Source organism: Bidens hawaiensis, unplaced genomic scaffold (genome assembly GCF_021521415.1).
Source record: "Bidens hawaiensis isolate Kalapana, Puna unplaced genomic scaffold, B.hawaiensis_p1.1 tig00019922_1, whole genome shotgun sequence".
Taxonomy (NCBI): Eukaryota; Viridiplantae; Streptophyta; class Magnoliopsida; order Asterales; family Asteraceae; genus Bidens; species Bidens hawaiensis.
The window spans coordinates 101,055-120,434 of NW_027493024.1; the positions used below are offsets into that span (position 1 = coordinate 101,055).

Consider the following 19,380-nt stretch of genomic DNA (forward strand, 5'->3'; position numbering starts at 1 on the left):
AAAGCTAAACTTAATGATTGGAAAACTAAGAATCTCTCATTTAGTGAGTGATTAACAATGGTGAACTCTATTTATTTTTTTCTTAAATAAAAAAAGAGTCTAAAACTGAAGTTCGTTTTAGGTCTCCAAAAATATTGAATCGCACCTGCTACCAAATCATCCTACTCGACCGGCTTGACTTCTTGTTCCTTGAAACTGTCAAAGCCGTTCAACACAATTTTTTTAATTAAATCAGGACAAATCAAACTATTCACATCACTAATTAATATATAGCATATGTGCTAATATTAGATGACACAAAGATAATGATCAATGTATTACTAATATATTCATTAGAGTTTTTGCGAGCTAGAAATGTGTTGTGATCAAACAAAATACACCCAATACATATTTACACTGACTTAGGGGATAAAATGCTTTGAAAATTTCGCCCAACAACTTTATATCGGTCATATAACAACTACCATTTTCTTCTGTCGGTTAACGGCTACCAACCCATTCAAAATAACCGTTTGCAAACGGTTCCCACTATAACACCTAAGGGGCTCCTAACCTACGCTTTGTATCACTTACAAACCGGTTTCTCGGTAACCCGTTATTGGGTCAGGTCGTTTTCATATTTTAACCGGTTTTGGGATTATAGATTGGGAATTAAATTATGGGGCCAATCTATTACATTGGGCTTATAAAAGTGGTGTAGGTATTGTTATCTTTGGTTGGACTATAGGCCCAAATTTTATTCATTAGTGTGTGAGAAATTTGCACTTTATGGGCGGAGTATAGGCCTAAAACATAGTGAAAATGGGAAAAACTGCCTCATCACCTCTTATGCATGGTGATATGCACAATATTATGCATTATTTTAGTAGATAACTGTTAAGACACAAGTAATTTGGTATATTTATAAACATTGAAATCATTAATTTTATATGTGAGGCTACGTATACAATTAAATTGGTTTTTCTTCTTAAAGATAGACCTAAAACTTCGAATGGTGATCATTAGATTGGATTGATGATTAGGTTGAGGTTAGAACATTTCAAAAACTTTAGTGCATGTCAAAACACATACTTAATGTTTGGAATGAAGTTTGAACTAGCCTTGGCTATCGATCATTAACAGTCTTTAAGTGTCATTCCCCGCCGCATCGTACGGACACCCTACTAATATGATTATCAAAGAGAAGTGCTTAAGTTCCCTTTTCTATGTGATGATTGGGTCAACCCTAGTTAGGTATAGACCTATTGGGTCGGATCCAATATGAGGTTTTGGATCCACAAGAGTTCTGCATCAGTGACTCTTCTGGCTTGAATAGCTAGCAAAACCGACAAGGTTGGATTATTTCGTGTGTATTCCATACTAGTCAAAGAATTATTATGCCGTTAATACATGTGACACTTAAAAACAAAAAAAGGTACAAATATATTGGTACAAAGGTGACATTTTATAGAGATTTTATTCACAATATTTTAAAAGTTGTTTGAAAATGTCCATTAAATTTTTTTAATTACTATTATTGTATCAAAGACAAAAGGCAAGAGATAATCTAACTAAATCCTTGACTATTCAGTGATAAAAGCCGACAAACAATGATTAACTAATCAATGTATACATGTCCATTACTATTGAGTTTTAAATCTACGAATTCTGACTGTTACACAAACCTATCTTTCGGATATACAAAATTTAGTCCTTGACAATATTGTCGATGACAGTATCGATAGGTGAACGAGGCTTGATATGTTCCAACATTTGCACGACTATCTTCATTGACGGTCTTTGTGCAGGGAACCGCATGGTGCAACGCCTTGCAATGGTTAACACTTTAATCGCGTCCCTATTTGACTCGTCTAGAATATTTGGGTCAACCAACCCGATTACATCATCCTTTTTTCTCATCTCATCATGAACCCAAGATACAATATCTTTATTTTCACCAAACTCGGGGTCCACAGGCTTTTTTCGGGTTACTAGCTCCATCAGTACAACCCCAAAGCTATATATGTCACTTTTCTCGGTCACATTGAAAGTGTACGCGTATTCTACAAGTTAAAACACACACAATTATTCAACCATCACAAAATGTTGTCAAGAAAAACAAGCTCGAGAGGTAGACTTACCAGGAGCGATGTAGCCATAGGTTCCCGCTATAACGTGCGATGATTTCGTGACTCTGTTTGTTTGCATAATTTTTGCAAGACCAAAATCAGCTATTTTCGGTTTCATTTCCTCATCCAACAAAATATTACTCGATTTTACATCTCGGTGTATCACCGGTCGATCACACCCATGATGCAAGTACTCCAATCCCTTTGCGGCCCCCATCGCAATCTTGTATCGAACGCTCCAATCCATTTCCATCTTTTGATATGTATGCAATCGATCCCATAAACTACCATTAGGCATATACTCATAAACAAGTAGATTCAAGTCGTCGTTTGTAATGCTACAATACAACTTCACCACATTTACATGTCGGATCGAGCTTAAAGTGGCCACCTCAGCATCATACCCCGCACACCGGCTTTTTTGTTTCGGTAATATGGCTGTACTGCTCGAGTAACTTCTATGGTCATCGGAGTCTATACCCGACCTCCACATATGTTTCACGGCCAACTTCGTCCCACAACTTAACTCAACTTTATACACGTTTCCAGAACCGCCTTTCCCGATCAAACTATCAGGTTTGAGCGATTCTAGTATCTCGCGTTCATCAAAACCAACGATGTGAAACGACTTCATATCCCACGAAAAACCCCGGTTTGTTGTATTGTTGCAATATTTTTCCCTCGACTTAACAAGGAGAAAGCACGCTACCGACAACACCAACACGAGTGCACCCGCAATAAAACAATACTTTGCAACCCCTAACCCGCCCGAGTGTCGAGAGTCCGGTGAACATTTCCGAAGACTTTTACCGTTATCAGCACATAACCCCGGATTCGCGGCAAAGCTACCCCCATACGCCTCCGCCAATAAAGGCTCGGGCACTCGCCCGGTCAACACATTATTTGACAAATCAATAAGGCTTAGCTTCAATGACGACAAACTCGTCGGAATTTCACCGGATAGTTTGTTTCCGGACATGTTTAACGAGTTCAACCCCCGTAAAGAACCGAGACTCGCCGGAATATTCCCTGAGAGAGAATTTCCGGCGAGGTTTATATCGTTAAGAGAAACACATGAACCAAGAGACTCCGGGATACTACCAGAAAACAAATTACCTTCCAAATGAAGGCTATTGAGGTTCTTCAAGTCCCCAATTCTCGCCGGAATCCCACCGGAAAACTCATTATACATCAACTCCATTTTCACCAAAGATGACACTTTCGATATTTCTTCCGGCAACTCACCGGAAAAACGATTATTATATAAAGAAAGCTCTGTTAATGATTTAGCTTCACCAATATTAGGTGACACCTGACCCTCAAATTGATTCATGGCAACATCTATCATTTTTAAACCAGGCAAACTCCATATCCCATCCGGAATTCGACCCGAAAACGAGTTATTGCTCACTCGTAAGCGCTCCAATGACGAACAGTTTGCATAAGTCTCTGGCAACCCACCGGTGAAGTTGTTTTGCAGCATTGAAATATCATAAAACTTCCCGTTTTTGCACATATATGGTGGAATTGAACCCGTTAACAAATTTGACGATACATCAATGAATGTAAAATCCGACCACGACCCTATCTTCTCCGGTAACTCTCCGGTGAACCGGTTCGTGTAAATTGAAAATCCTTGTAAGAACTTAAACTCTCCGAACTCCACCGGAATTTTGCCCGAAAACTTATTCTCAAACAGTTGTAAAGACTCCATACGAGTCAAACTTCTTAACTCAGAAATGTCACCTTCAAGACTATTATTCGAAACATCAAGTTTCGAAAGCATAACCAAATTTCCGAACCCGGCCGGAAAACTCCCAGTCAAGCGGTTATCGTAAAGCTCAAGAACCTGAAGATTCTTGAGCTTCGTAATCCCTGATGGGATTTCTCCGACCAGGTAATTATCGGAAAGCTCGAGTTGCTGTAGCAACTTGAGCTTTCCGATATCCTCAGGGATCGTCCCCTGGATGCTGCAGTTTGTGAGATACAAAACTTGCAGCATCCCGAGGTTTAAAATTTCAAATGGAAATTTGGTTTTATCAAAAGTGGTGTCTCCTACTATCAAGTGCGTGATGTTAGTAAGATTGTTAAGTGAGTTCCATGGAAATTGGCCGGAAAAACGAGTGAGGCTTATGTTTAGATATTGTAGACGAGTTAACGACGATATGTCCGGGAAGTTACCGGTGAACGAGTTATCGCTGATATCTAGATATTGTAGATTTGTGCAGTGTGATAAGTTGGGACTAATAGTACCATGCAAAAGATTTGATCCTAGTGAAACTTTTTGTAGTGATTCGATAGAGCAAATCGAGTCAAAGTCAACGGTTCCCGCGAGTTGTTGTTGCGAAAGATTGATTTCTGTGACCGAATTCTCGTCGTGGCATACGATTCCAGTGAATTTGCACACGGGGTTGTTTTCGTTCCACGTAGTAAAAAGTTGGGTGTTTGAAACTGTTAAAGCTGTTTTGAATTCGAGAAGAATTTGACGAGGGTCCGATTCAGAGGATGCGGGAATGATAGTCAAGAAAATGAGGGATAGAAGGAGGATGCAGCAGCAACCGGAGATTAATGCCGGCGACATGTTTATTTTGGGTCAAAATATGCGGGTGGGACTTGGAAGTGAAGTGGGAAGCCAGTAGTTGAAAATCTAAACATTTTTATATCCGAGAATTAAAGATGTTTGAATGTTCAACTGAATTGATACGTTTGTATTTTAGTTACAACGATGCAATATTAATAAACTACTATAATTTACATATTCCACAATTACCCTAAAATTACACCGGATTGATATCTAATTATTCATTATCCATATGCCTATTAATATTTTTCCACAAAAGGATCTAAAAGGAGGCTAATTTTTTGGGTGTGTATTCACAAGAAGAGGTGGATAGCGAATGAGCATAGACCACAAACAAACTTGTCACCTATGTATACTTTTGCAGAAAATACTGACGGGTTAATGAGTTAATTAGTTGATGAACCCGAGTATCATTCAAGTACATTAACTCTAAATCACACCTGTTAATATCGTTTAACCCAACACGACCAATGAGTTAGCGTATTATAGATAAGTTGCGGAATTATACTCTTTGTTTAATATTCTAACTAGTGATTTTGCTGCTCGCGTTATGTCGCGTGTTATGTCGATAAAACATAAGCTAACGTGTGCATGCCAATTCAAAGCTGGTCATTTTGATGCGAAATTGCGGATCGTTAAGATTTAGAGTATTACATTTTGATAGGTTGTTTTCATTATTGGAAAATTGTGACGGTGGGCCGTCTAATTTGACGGAGGTAGACGAAGACCTCGCACGTGGGCGTCTGGTTTACTTGCATTTTGCAACGAAATTTAGGTTCTAAAAATGGATCAATGCAACACAACTTCACGGAGCCTTCCCTTTTGTTTTCTTTCTATTTCTTTACAATATATTAATGCCAAAGTAAACAAAATTGAATCAAAACAAAACATGTTAAGTAATGCGTTGTTGTTTGTTCAAGGAAAAGTAATGCTTGTTATTTGTTTATTGTAGGATGAGCTCGGTACCGAACCGATCCTGAATTTCTCAAAATGCAACCTGCACCGAAAATGTTTGATATTGGTACCGTATAGAAAAATTTAGTAAATATTGGTATTGATCCGAATTTTCTGATCCTAATTCTTTTAAAAACTTGGCATCGGTACGTGATATAATTTGCTCATCCTTAGTTTATTGGCATATCTTTATCAATCGACATTCAATAATTTTATTTTATGTTTTATGTTTTAAATTTATGTAATTCGTATGATATAAATTGCAAATACAGTTAGACGAATACTTAATAATAAATAATTTATATATATAGACAAATATTTATATTTTAGATTAGGCTTAACATTTGGGATTGAATATGACTAGATTTGACTCGTTAGTTTATGATTCCATGGCCATAGATCATTCAAGCATTGTAATTTATGTGGGCACGATGTCATCTCTAAAATACCTAATACTCTTTTCCATATCAGTATAGTAAGATATGAAAAGTATAGTAAAAGTATGTTAATTAAGTGTTGCATGGTGTATATTATTATGATTCATACGTATAAACCTTCTATGTAACACTTTTTATACCTTTACTGTACTTGTAAAAATGACAATCATTTGAAGGGTCTAACTTATGTTATGTTTCAAAATTTTTTTCATTTATTCATTTTTGACAACCGACATTTTGGACCATTCTTTGGTTTTGTCATACCCCTCTCATTGTTGGGGATTTCAATATAACAACATGGATTATTTAGAGAGTCGTGTGATAACTTTCAGATTAAAAGTTATTTTGGTGGTTCTTCAAAACACTTTAATCAGATAAAACTCTAAATTGAGACAAAATTTCGTATGGAATTTGTGAGGAAGATGAACCAGAGAGACTGTCGATCAATCAATATCGTATTTTATCTACAGGGCAGTTGTGGTTCAAGATAACTGTTTCAAGCAGTTATCTTATTCAAAATTTAAAAACATTAATGAATAAACTTCAAATAATACTTATGATTATGTGTAATATAATCATAAAATTCATTTTTCTAATGAATTTGTAATGAAGCGTTATTAACGAAAATAAAATTTTTACAAGCTGACCTGGCAGCTTAACCCCAGCCAGGGGCGCTGCCCCCCCCCCCCCCCCCTTGGACCCTGCTAGGGCTGCTTCCCCTAGAACTCCGCAACTGGGGGCGCTACCCCCGAACCCCATTCGTTAGGGGGCTTCGCTCCTAACATCACACTAAACTAAAGCAAGTGTGTACTCCACACATCCCCGAACTTGCTTAATGTTTATTATGATTAAATTGATCAACCAGTTAATCCAATTACACTAAAATACTAACACTCATTTTGCTCTAAACTTTAGTATATTTTGTACACATACGCATATTACATGATGCACGAGTTTATACAATCGTGCAATATAGTGACATAGACTCCAACTTAGAATTTTCTAAAGCATTCTTTACATGTTAGTATGTTACTGGTTCAGGAGTCCATCAAGACCCATTTATCCAGCATTATATATTTATATACATTTTCCTAACTTCTTTTAGTTATTTATTCAATCAACAATATAACAAGCAGACAGAGCAATCTTGTTAGGTGATATTTTGTCTAAACAAATTGTAAACGTAGTTTAAATAATCAACATTTAATAATTTGGTTTTGATTAGTTTATATGCAAAATTGATTTAATGATTTTATTTTCCTTTTGTATATTTCAAATCCAGGCCCACCCAAATAGCCGCTCCAGAATTTTGGGCTTGTGCTTTCAGAAAAACACACAGATTTTGCAACTGAAGTTGACATGTTTGGTAACTAGTTTTACCGGCTTCATATATTGAATGTAAATGTTAGCGGTAATGAGTTGACTAATTTTGTTAATTCTTTTATTCATTCAATAAAATAACTGAATTTAGGGGTGCAATCGAGTGTAGCGGCCCATGAGCTTCTCGAATGTTTCAGTAAAAATTTGAATTGAATCGACCTTAAACGAGTTAGAGCTCCAACCCAAGCCTAAATTTGAGCCGATTTAATAAACGAGCTTGATTGCACACATCATATAATGAGGCTGACTATTCTCCAACGATTAAACGAACCTATTATATGTTTTGTACAACAATAAAACTATTATTTGATATAAGAATTGAATATACAATCATACAACTAAATATGTGATAATTATAATAAACAATCCGAATTTGAACTTAGATGAACCCAGCTTGGCTTGGCTCATACCCTTATCAGTATTCCATTTTAAATATACATTCTTAAAAATATTATGTAGTCTTGAAGTTTAAACGTATAGCGTTGAGGAACGTATTACAAACCATAGATGGACATTGTTAAAAGAGTAAATCAAATCTTATAAACTCAAACAACAAATGTTTATCCCAAGCGGCGTTACAAGAAACCAAAGAATACAAACATAATATTGAAAGGTTTTGACTTTTTTAGTCATAAAAGACCAAAGTCAGATTATTTTGTTTTTGTTAAAAGATTTGAGACCATCATCAACAGAAGGTGTTTTTGTGGGTGGTTTTGGATGCCTACATGGCACTTGGCCCCACAAAAACACCTTGTTTCTCATTCTTTCTTTGTACACTTTATGCATCTCTCTTACAAACACATTCTTTATCCATTCTTCATCAAGAATCTCCATTCAGTGCGACGTTACGAGTGGACCGACGTGGTCTCGCTTTCAATGCGACGTTACAAGCGCACGGACACCAGATTATGCGTGTGCATGCATTATGTGATGCGCTTATTGGCACCAGTTACGCATGTACCGATGCGAGGTTATGCACGTATGGACACCAGTTGCGCGATGCCGCATTTGGGCGCTTACCCTACCCTATCTCATCCAGACCTGATAATGTATTCCCATATTCCGCATTGATGTTTCCGTCCACCAGACGGGCAAAGTACTAGTTATGTTATAAAAATAATATAGTGTAATAATAATGATTCTCGTTCAAAAGTTATAGTGTAATAATAATTACTCTAGTGTTAACAACATAACATAATTACTCTAGTTATTTATACACTTCTCACGATGAAATCATTTGAATTTCCAAACCCTATACATATATAACATGGCGCCAGGCTATCACGAAATTTACATCCACCAATTCCACGAGTTCTTATACATTACACTTGATTTTACAAATTGAACATTTCCAATTCCTTTCACGAGAATTTCTTAATTTTGACGGTTCTTTACCCATAAAAACCCGCGAGCCTTAATATCATCCACCATGGCCCTAAGATGAGCCGTTTTGTTGCTGAATAAGAGCTCGTTCATCACCTTTCATAAAGACCACAAAATGACAAGACATATAGCATAAAATGCTTTGGCTTTTGTATCGGAGAAGTGAATGAATTTATATAGTTCCAACAAGTCATGTACACTAAATGCATAAATTGAAGTAACCTTACACCATAACAATATCACTTGCCAAGTATCTAGGGTGATACCACACGACACGAATAAGTGTTCAACCGATTCTCCACTCTCACCTCACACTGGGAACATTACCGAACCAACGCTAATATTTTGCCCAGCCAACCCCACCAAAGATGGAAGATACTCCAACTCCGCTCTCAATGCTAAGATACCAACCTTCTTAGGTACCCAGGTATTCCAAGTGAACATGCGATTTCAAGTGTGCATTCGTAGTTAAAAAACATGTTTTGCTTTAATTTTAACCTATTTATTTTATATATTTTGATAGTGGTCAGAATATAGCTGGAACACTGGGCACATTTATGGGAACGGGAGCGATCATATCTGTTGTTGAAGAAGATGCGCTCGGCCACAATATCATCGGAAAACTGACGATGATGGTCGGAAATTTGTGTGGATGTTAATTCTTTCGCTGGAGAAGACGATCACCACAAGCTTCAATCATGGTATCAATCAGAGAAACAAGAATCTAATGGTGAGAAGCGAGTATGACTAGGTTCTGTTTGTTTTTGCTTAAAAGGTCTCCAATGTCTGCCTCTGAAGACAGTTTGTTTTTTTAAAAGACCTAAAAATGTCTCCATGGCCTTAAAAATTAAGTTAATATCCAACTTCTTCAAACTCTACCAACACCACCATCACCATTCATCTCTGCCACCACCGTCCACCACCACCACCCACCCATCATCCGCCACCACCACCACCACCACCACCACCGCTGACTACTACGTACCACCCACCATCTCCACCACCACCGTTCACCACCTACCACCACCGTTCACCACCTACCACCACCGTCTATGTAACACCCCACCCCGGAAGGGTGACATGTCACTATCATAGATATCAAAACATAAGACATAATACCATAAGTTAAACGTCATTACAAAGCCCTAGGTTTAATTATTTATTACATAAAGTCAGTTCCTGACAAGCTAGCATAGACTACTAACTTTGCAAATCCAAACGTCCTAGAGCTCAACTTTCTTTTTTTTTCTTTTTTCACTCTTCACACCCCGCCCAGAGTAACTTGTGAACCTGCTAAAGAAAAAGGATTTACGGAATGAGACGAATGCCTAGTACGGATAAAGTAGCATAAGTAACAATAATAATGAGTTTACAAGAATCAAACAATAACATAACATAAGATGATACGACACACAGTAAAGTAAGCCAATAAAGTAAATCGTATCATATGGATGTACCCGTGAGCCGAATTCTTAACTTATTGCTTACAAACATGCACATAGAGCTGCAAACCCTATGTGCCGAACGTGCAATGGAGCGTGGGCATCACACACCATCCACCATAATCATATACATATATCCTAGGACCAGTCCATACGCCTCCTAATGGCCTCATGTACCTCACAAGTACTAAGGAGACGCTGTGATTTAGGCTCACCGTCACGGCCGGTACCACGCCATCAATGCCGCAATGTCGTGCTTGTGGTCACCCCCACAAGTAGGAACATGCTCAGGGTAACAGAATATAACAACTGAAACAATAATGTAACAATATATCTAAAGCACGCGCTCGAAGCGTTAAAGCAAATACCTAATCATATCATTATAATGGAAGCATGCAATAATTAGTACAATATAGCGACAATTCTATCGCATGCTATTAAATCAAATAACAATTCATAATCAGAACATGAATCGAACGGACGGCCAAATGAATCGAGTTGCCAAAGAACGCTAGGAGTCCCAAAGGTATGTATATATATAATAACAACAGGGTTTATAAAAAAAATGAATATAATATAGCAACGATAAAGAGGGGGTTAGGATCCATACCTTAAATGAAATTTTACGCTAGAGTCGGACTTGCTCTTTTAAGGGGTTTTAAAGACCTACAAGTAGTTCATGTTTGATGAGATTTATCTTTCTAGCTTTACATTAAATTAATATTTCTTTCAAAGATCAGAAGTTTGTGAAGTATTAGCGTTTGTAAAAATAATTAGACTTTGATCACGTAATTAAATTTCAGATTTTGGTGGACTTAAATCTTTATATGTTGTGACCATTTATACTCAGTTTAAGCCATAATAATCTCTAAGTTTATTTTCAAGTTTTATCTATTTTTCCTTATAAATGTACATATAGTTATGTTAATTATTACTTTATCGAAAGTGGCAGATTAAATGCATAGTTTGTAAATCTACAATTCTATTAATTTTATAAGAGTTTTAGTTCATAAAATAATAGGTTACTGAAGAAACGTGGATCTACTCACTGGTAGCAGATCTACTTTCCTCGGGTTTTATTATACTATTTCACCGATGGTTCTTCTGGATCTGTGTTCTTCCACCTACAAAATGAACAGCGCCGTTACTTACCCCTCAGAAAGGGACAGAGGGGTCCTCTTTGGGGTAACCCTCCGGCGTGAGAATCAGTATCTTGTGGAGAAGATAATAATAATGTGTGTCAGGGAATCTCAAGGGTATTGCTTAATAGCTTAATACCCTCTGATTGTGAGACTGTGTTTGTATGTAACTGACTGTGAGTGAATGTAATTCAATATGATTGAATGTGAATATCACTGCCTGTAACTGTCAATGATTGAGTATGAATGTGTCATCAAAGTGGAGTTGATGTTGTATTTATAATGCTAGGGTTTCCACTGATTGGGCTCAACCTCGTTGGCCTCCTCCAATCGCACTGCGCCACGTGTCCTCTGGGACACCTGGCGCTTTCTCGTTGGTTGTAATCACGTGGCAACACATGTGTCATGCTGAGTTGTCGACCTTTCATTTGGCAGCTGTCAACATCAGCATATTCTTACTCCTTAAAAAGATGCCTTCTGGAAGGTTGTCTGACGTGCACAATCAAGGTTGCCCTAATCCTGATTTGGATAAGGACGAGGTTGATTATGCGCACGTGTGATATGCGCCCATCCTGAGGATGCGCGAGGTCTTCTCTTTATTCTCACGCGCAGATATTTCATGCGCAGATGTGATATGCACGAGCATGTGATATGCGCCGCGCGCCGATGCGCTGCGCGCATATGTGATGCGCGAGCATATGTGTGCCTGGGCAGATGTGATATGCACGAGCATGTGATATGCGCCGCGCGCGTATGTGATGCGCGAGCATATGTGTGCCTGGGCATATGATGCCTGAGCATGTTTTGTATGCGCCATGCGCATAGGTTTTGGCTTTGTGCCTTCATAATGTCTTTATCTTGTGGGTTGACCCGCCTTGCTCGGTGTTGAGGCGGGTACATACCTCTTCAAGCCCCCCAGTCTAATGTGAGTCTTATCTCGCGCGAGCGCGGTAAGATAGATATTAGACTTACTGATTTGGTCTTTTAAAAGGGGTTTTTCTTGGTTGTTTCCACCGTTGCGCGAAGTTCTATCCATTTGGTTGAAACGAAGGGTCCAAACACGTGGTTAGTTGGTGGTGACGTGCGCCGTAAACGTGTCAGACGTTTCGTGTGCTCGAGGTGCTACAGTTGCCTTTCATGTCCCCTCACACAGCTGTCTTGAACACGTGTCGCGCTCTCATTGGTTTGCACCTACGAGTGGGGGCGCGTCTCTGTTCCGTGGCAGGTCGGTTACATTTTTATGTCCCCTCAACAGTGTTAGGGACACGTGCCGCGCCCTCGTTGGCTTACACCTGCGAGTGGGGGCGCGTGAAATCCCATCAGTTACCACTTTTCTCTCTCCTGGGCCTATAAAAGGAGGCCCTTAGGAAATTTTTTATCTTCATCTTCATTGTTGATAATTTTCGAGTTTCTGCCTTTCACATTCTGATTTGAGTGTATTCATCTTTTCGATTTTTCGATTATCTGCTGCTGCAGTTGTATGTCTGATAGTTCAGACTCGTCTAGCCCCTCAATCACCTCTGTTGCCTCTCGAAGACGCCGTGTGAAGTCTGTGGTGATGTCGACATTGAAGCAAAAGGGGAAGGGGAAGAGGGTTGTTGAGACCACATCGGAGGAAGTAGGGAGGACCAAGGCCACCAAAAGGTGGAATGAAATCCTCTGCAAATTGAAGCAGGCCGATCTCGACAACCTCATCGCCTCTCAGGGCTTTCCCACCCTGTTTGGCTGCATGTTGCCTAGGTCCGGGCAAACGGCGGCGGACCCGCCTGCCGGCTATATATCCCTATATAGCCACTTTTTCACCCACTGCAACCTTCGTCTCCCGATAACAAGGTTTGTGGGTGCACTGCTGAAGTTCTATGGGATTCATATATCCCAAGTCCATCCGTTTGGACTCGTGCGCGTGACTCACTTTGAGTTCATGTGCAAATCCCAGCGCGAGGAACCCACTCCTCGGCGCTTTCAGTATTTTTACAAGCCCAAGATCCAAGACAATTGGATCTCTTTTATTCCTCGCAGTCAGAAGGTGAAGTGCTCCACTGTTTCATTCAAGAGCCTTCATGACTGGTCTGAGAGGTTCTTTTACATAAGGGCTGGTGTGATCCCCATCCGTATGACCATGCGCTCTATCTCTTCTGCGCCTGCGGATGAGGGTGTCCTCAAGAACCCAACTGGCGCCTGGGTTAAGAAACTGACCGCCGAACCATCCCCCGCGAAGAAAATTCGCGAGGAGGCGCTGGTGGGGGTCGGCATGAGTAAGCTATGGGCCGACAGCGCGCTTGAGCCCGTTATCCAAGTCGACGGGTTGTGTAAGTTTTTTTTTTTTTTTTTTTTTTTTTTTTGCTTTATTTATTTTCCTGCGCGAACATAATTCTTTTGCTGATATCATTTGACTTGTTTTTGCGCAGTCACCAAGGATTATATCCTTGCCGCTTATGACGATCAAGTGGAGGGTGGCTCCGTCGCGCTTGGCGCTGGGGAGGTTGGTTTCCCAGATCGCTTCGATGACATGTTCATCCCAGTTGATCTGGATTTTGACTTTGACAGTGACGCGCCTGGTAAGCCTTCGCACTTATGCTCATTCCTTTAGAATACCCAAGTTTATTAACAGTTCTGTTGCTTGTTTTTGTAGATGCGCTTGAAAACTACGAGCTAGAGCTCGCGGAAGAGGAGGAGGAGGAAGAGGAGGCGCCCCTACTAAAGCGCAAAGCTAAGGGGAAATCTGGCGCAGGGGCCAGTAAGAAACAGAAGAAAGATGACACCCCTGTCGCTCATCCCCATGCTCAAACGAGGAAACCTAAGGAAACCCAGGTGTTTACCACCAAGGTTTCTTTAGCTTCCCTGCCTGTGAGAGTGGGCAGACCTCCTGTCCACTTGAGGTATGGTGGCGTCGCCTCCTCCGTTCGCGCGGCTGAAGAGAGAAGCAGTGCCGCGCCTGCAACAGGTATACTTTGCTTGTCTTCATCTGATTGAATTGTTATTAAACCTTTGCTCCTTTGAATGTTTGCAGAACCGGCGACGGTAGCAGATCAGCCGCAGGCGCCACAAGGTGCTAAGGCTGCGCCGGGGGCTGCTTCAGAGTCCCCTGTTCTACCCTCTGAAAAGGGTAGAATGAACTTTATGGCGATGTTCGCCGCGCGAACAGAATTGCGCCAATGTATGCTTTGCACATTTGTCTTCTGAATTTTTCTTTTGGATTCAGTCATAAACCATTTTTCCTTGTTGATTTGTTCATAGGAGTTGTAGCTGGCGCACAAGTTGCTGGTGACACTCCTGGCGCCGTTCCCGGCGCCGCTGGTTCTGCTCCTGCTCCTGCTAGTGGTGAGTCTCCCCTTATTGGGATTACCAAGGAGCAGGAAAACGTATTGCGCGCCGAACTGGCGGCGTCGAGACCTCCCTCGCCTCCTCCTACACGCAGCCCTCCCCGCGAGACTGGTTTGGAACCTTCCAGGTCGCAGGAGAAGAGGCCTATTGAAGAAGATGAGGAGGATGAGGGGGTTCAAGCTGAAGACTCCTTGGGAGACCGCGCCAGCCCTGCGATGCCGCAAGAGTTCGCAACGCAGACTTCTGGTGGGGCTGGCGCTGACTTTTCTGCTTCATCCCTGCAGGTATGTTTTAATTTGTTGCTCCGCTGCGCGTACCTCCATATAAGTATGCTTTATGACTTAGAACATTTCTTGTGTTTTGCAGGGAAGTGACCACGTTTACCGCCCGAGATGGAACATTAATGAAGACAGTTCCTTCCAATCCATGGGCGTATGCGAGGACTTCTGGGCTCATGCCGTGCCTCCTACTGAAAGGAGGTATCAGGAGGAGCGCACCCGCGCGGACTTGCTGAATGACCATATTTTCGCTGGGTCGGCTTTCTTTGCTGCCTCCCAGGAGCTTCGTCGTGATTATATTAAAGTACGCGATGCTCTTGTGGAAGCCCAGCGAGAGGCTAAGGTGGCCGCCTGGAACCTTTCTGATGCTCGCGCACGAGCTGAGAAACTCCAGGCGGAGCTCAGCGAAAACCGAGCAAGTGCCAACACCGCCTATATTAAGCGCGGGCATGAGCTCCAAGCTGCGCGGGAGAAGCAGCAGGCGGCGGAGGCCGAAGTTGCCAAGTACGCGCGGAGAGTGCGTGTCTTGGAACAACAGGCTGAGGCGCGTGACCAAGCTATCGTCCAGAGTATCACTGAGAAATCATCACTGGAGAGCGAGGTTGCGCGCCTGAAGAGGGAGTTGGCGGCCGCGCAGGCCGATAGAGATGAGGCCTTGGCGACGGCGGCGTCCAGCCAGGAAGCACTTGGTGCTGCGCAGGCGGAAAAAGAAAAAATTTTGGCGGCAGCAGCGTCTGATAAGGAGGAGCTAAAAAAGACCAAGGAAACTGTTGAGTTATTAAACTCCCAGGTTCCTGCCCTCGAGACGTCTGTTGCTGGCCTCGCGCAGGATCGCCAATGGCTGGTGTCACAGGGCATGACTCGTTGCGCTTTGGCGATGAAATATTCCGCCGAGTTTCAGGCCCTTGTGATGGACTGCAATGCCGCCGCGCGCTTGGTGGGCCGAGCTGAAGGGTTTACGGATGGGTATGAATATGGCATGCTGAAGAAGAACCCATCCGAGTACCCTTACAAGAGCGACGCGGCCTGCGCGGACATGGCCGCGGTGGGGGAAAAGTATATGAATACTCCCATCCCCATCCTTATGCAGGTACCTTGACCTTAATGAGTTTTACTTAACTAATTTTTCCAAGTGTTTTGTACTCAATACATTTCTAATGATTTGCAGATAGCTGCGCTTGCTGACCAGCCCGACCTCGGCGCGCTAAAGAAGTTGCTCGATGAATGCGAGAGGGCTGGTGGCGATGATGGTGGCGCCGGGGATGTTGCCCCTGCCAGCGGCTCTGGCGCGGCGAAAGAATCTGCTTCTGACACCGTCGTGATAGAAGACTCCAATGAGGAGGAAGAACTTGACTACGGTCAGTTCGGAGATGAGGAGCAGGCCACGCCAGATGCTGCGGGAGATGATGAGGGTGATGAAGTGGCTGACGTCGACGTGGAGACTTGAGAAGCCCTTCATCAAATTTTATATATTTTTTTTTATACTTGTAATTTGTAACTCATCATACTTGTAAATTTCAATGCAATGGAATGAAACTTGTTTTCTCTTTTTCACATCTTGCGCATTTCCATTCATCTCTTCATGTTTGCTTGTATAGATATAAGATATGCTTGCACGTTAAAATAAGAACAAGGTTGTAAGGAAATTATTCACTTAACCTCTGTTCTATTTTGTTTGTGGTTTCGCAGTATCTTGTTTATGCTGACATGCGCGCTAACTTTTCATTATTCCTTTTTTGCGCGTCGTTGTCGCGCGGTTTTTATATGGAAGTATGAGTTTTAGCCATTACATGTCAGCGTGTGTTACTCAGATATCCACTATGATTCCGCGCGCGACCTCGACCTGAGACCTTAACATGATATGGCATGTACTTTGCCTTAGTTGTGTTTAAGGATTTTTATGATCAGGCTGCGCGGGATGTAAGATGGATGTTTGTGAGTGTTTTGAGCTAAGGCTCTTTGTTTTGGGCTAAGGCCCTGACGTTTTTAGAGTTAAGACTCATTAACGTGTTTGAGCTAAGGCTCGTAAGTTTGGGCTAAGGCCCTGACGTTTTAGAGTTAAGACTCGTTAACGCGTTTGAGCTAAGGCTCGAGCATGTATGTTTTACTTCGTTTTATTTTGTTTTGAAGTCAATATAGTGTTGTCATATTGCTCCAAATTAATAAAGGAAGTGTGAAACATGTATGCAAAGTTAATAGAACAAATATTGAAAGATAGCGCGAATCATCATTCATGATGGCTTAAAAGCCTTGATTACATATTTGAACTTTTACATGAAGCATTTTCTAAGTTGTGCCGCGTTCCATGCGCGCGGTATATTTTTTCCATTCAAATCTTTTAAAGTGTACGCGCCTTTCCCCAAATCTTCTGAAATTTGATAAGGTCCCTCCCAATTGGGTGACATTTTTCCTGGGGGTATCGCGCGGCTAGCTTCATTGTTTCGAAGGACAAAATCATTTATCTTGAAGTGGCATTCTTTAACGCGCTGATTATAATATTTTTCCAGCTTTTTCTTGTATTTGGCTTCATTGATGATAGCCGCTTCTCTGCGTCCTTCAAGCAAGTTGAGGTCCAATCTTCTTTCGCGCTCATTATCAGTCTTGCTCATCATGAGTACCCTATGGGATGGGCATCCAATTTCTGCTGGGATCATAGCCTCTGTCCCATAGGTTAGGCTGAACGGGGATTCGCCATTGCTAGTTTTGCTTAGTGTCCTATGCGCCCACAGGACATTAGGTAACTCTTCGACCCAAGAATGAGATTCTCCCTCCAACCTTTTCTTCAGCCCATTTAACAAACTTTGATTCGCGCGCTCCACCTGGCCATTCCCTTGAGGGTGGTAGACCGAAGTGAAGATTTGGTTGATGTGCAATTCTTTGAGCCAGCTGGATATCTTCCTGTCAGTGAATTGTTTGCCATTGTCGCTCACAATTTCCATAGGAAGGCCAAAACGGCAAATGATGTGGCTCCAGATAAATTGCTTCATCGCCTCAGCTGTGATTTTTGCTAGTGGCTTGGCCTCAACCCATTTTGTGAAATAGTCTATCGCCACTACCAAAAATTTCACTCGCCCTTGCGCTTGCGGCAGGGGCCCCACAATATCAATGGCCCATTTGTGGAAAGGCCATGCGGAGGTCACTGGAATCAAGTTGTTCTTTGGACGCATGGTGTTTGGCGCGTAGCTTTGACATGCCTTGCATTTTTGGATTTCTTTTAGCGCATCCAAGTACATGCCTGGCCAATAGTAGCCTGAGCTCATTGCCTTAGCAACCACCATGCGCGGACCAGCGTGTATTCCGCAGATTCCTTCATGAATCTCCCTAATCACATAGCTTGCTTCTTCAGCATCCAGGCATTTCATGAGCGGTCCAAGATAAGAGCGCCGATATACTGTACCATCAAGTAGTTCATAGTTCTGCGCCTTGTGTCTTATCTTTCTCGCCTGTGCGCGATTGTCCGGTAACTTCCCCTCCTTCAGGAATTCCATTATTGGAGTTATCCAGGATGAAGGGGTTGTATGAATTACAAGAACAGATTGCGTTTGCACTGACGGGTTGCTCATCACTTCCACCCTGACATCTTTGCCAAAGTGATCAAAATTAGTTGAAGCCATCTTACTCAACGCGTCAGCAGACTTATTTTCGCTGCGCGAGATGTGTATGATTCTGAAGAAGTCAAACTGCTCGACGAGCTTTTTTGCCTGCTCTAGATATAGAGGCATTGTGTTCTCCTTGGCGTCATAAAGGCCGTTGACCTGAGCAGCTACCAAGTAAGAATCAACATGAGCCTCTAGCCTTTTAACTCCAAACTTGCGCGCAATGCGCAGACCAGCCAGCAGGGCTTCATACTCAGCCTCATTGTTGGTACTCTTGAAGTCCAACCTAATAGCATAAGTATATTCATGATTATCAGGGTCCACCAGTTTGAGGCCTGCGCCGGACCCTTCGTTATTGGAGGCTCCATCAGTGAATAGCCTCCAAACATCTTCTTCATCATTTGCTCGCGGAGGGTCTACCTCGCGCTGAGCTTCTTCAATCTTTCCCTCTGGGATTTCCGTGATGAAATCCGCTAAAACTTGACCCTTTATTGCTGGACGGGGCTTATAGGTGATCGTGTGTTCACCTAATTCCAGCGCCCACTTTGTCAGCCTTCCGGAGAGCGCGGGGCGTCGCAAGACTTGCTGGATGTTATAACCAGTCAGAACTTCAATAGGATGACCATTGAAGTATCTATGGAGCTTGCGCGACGCGTGTGTTAGTGACAAAACTAACTTTTCCATTATGGAATAGCGCGTCTCAGGGTCTGTCAGCACCCGACTCACATAGTATATTGGCGTTTGGATCCCCTTATGAT

At 41.8% G+C, this 19,380-nt stretch overlaps 1 protein-coding gene across 1 annotated transcript; it reads right to left on the minus strand.

Annotated features, from left to right (window-relative positions):
- Positions 1 to 1,632: 1,632 nt before the first annotated feature.
- On the minus strand, positions 1,633 to 4,689 carry LOC143559460 (receptor-like protein kinase 7). The gene is made up of 2 exons (XM_077048034.1): positions 2,121 to 4,689; positions 1,633 to 2,042 (listed from the first exon to the last, which is right to left on the minus strand). The coding sequence occupies exons 1-2, from the start codon at positions 4,687 to 4,689 to the stop codon at positions 1,687 to 1,689; spliced, it is 2,925 nt and encodes a 974-aa protein (XP_076904149.1). The 3' UTR covers positions 1,633 to 1,686.
- Between the last annotated feature and the right edge of the window lie 14,691 nt (positions 4,690 to 19,380).

What these genes read in the sequence shown, in the direction of transcription:
- LOC143559460 (XM_077048034.1), bottom strand. Translation starts at nt 4,689, where the DNA reads ATGTCGCCGGCATTAATCTCCGGTTGCTGCTGCATCCTCCTTCTATCC. An exon ending in CTATGGCTACATCGCTCCTG is followed by an intron (nt 2,043 to 2,120) that starts GTAAGTCTACCT and finishes TTTAACTTGTAG; the next exon opens with AATACGCGTACACTTTCAAT.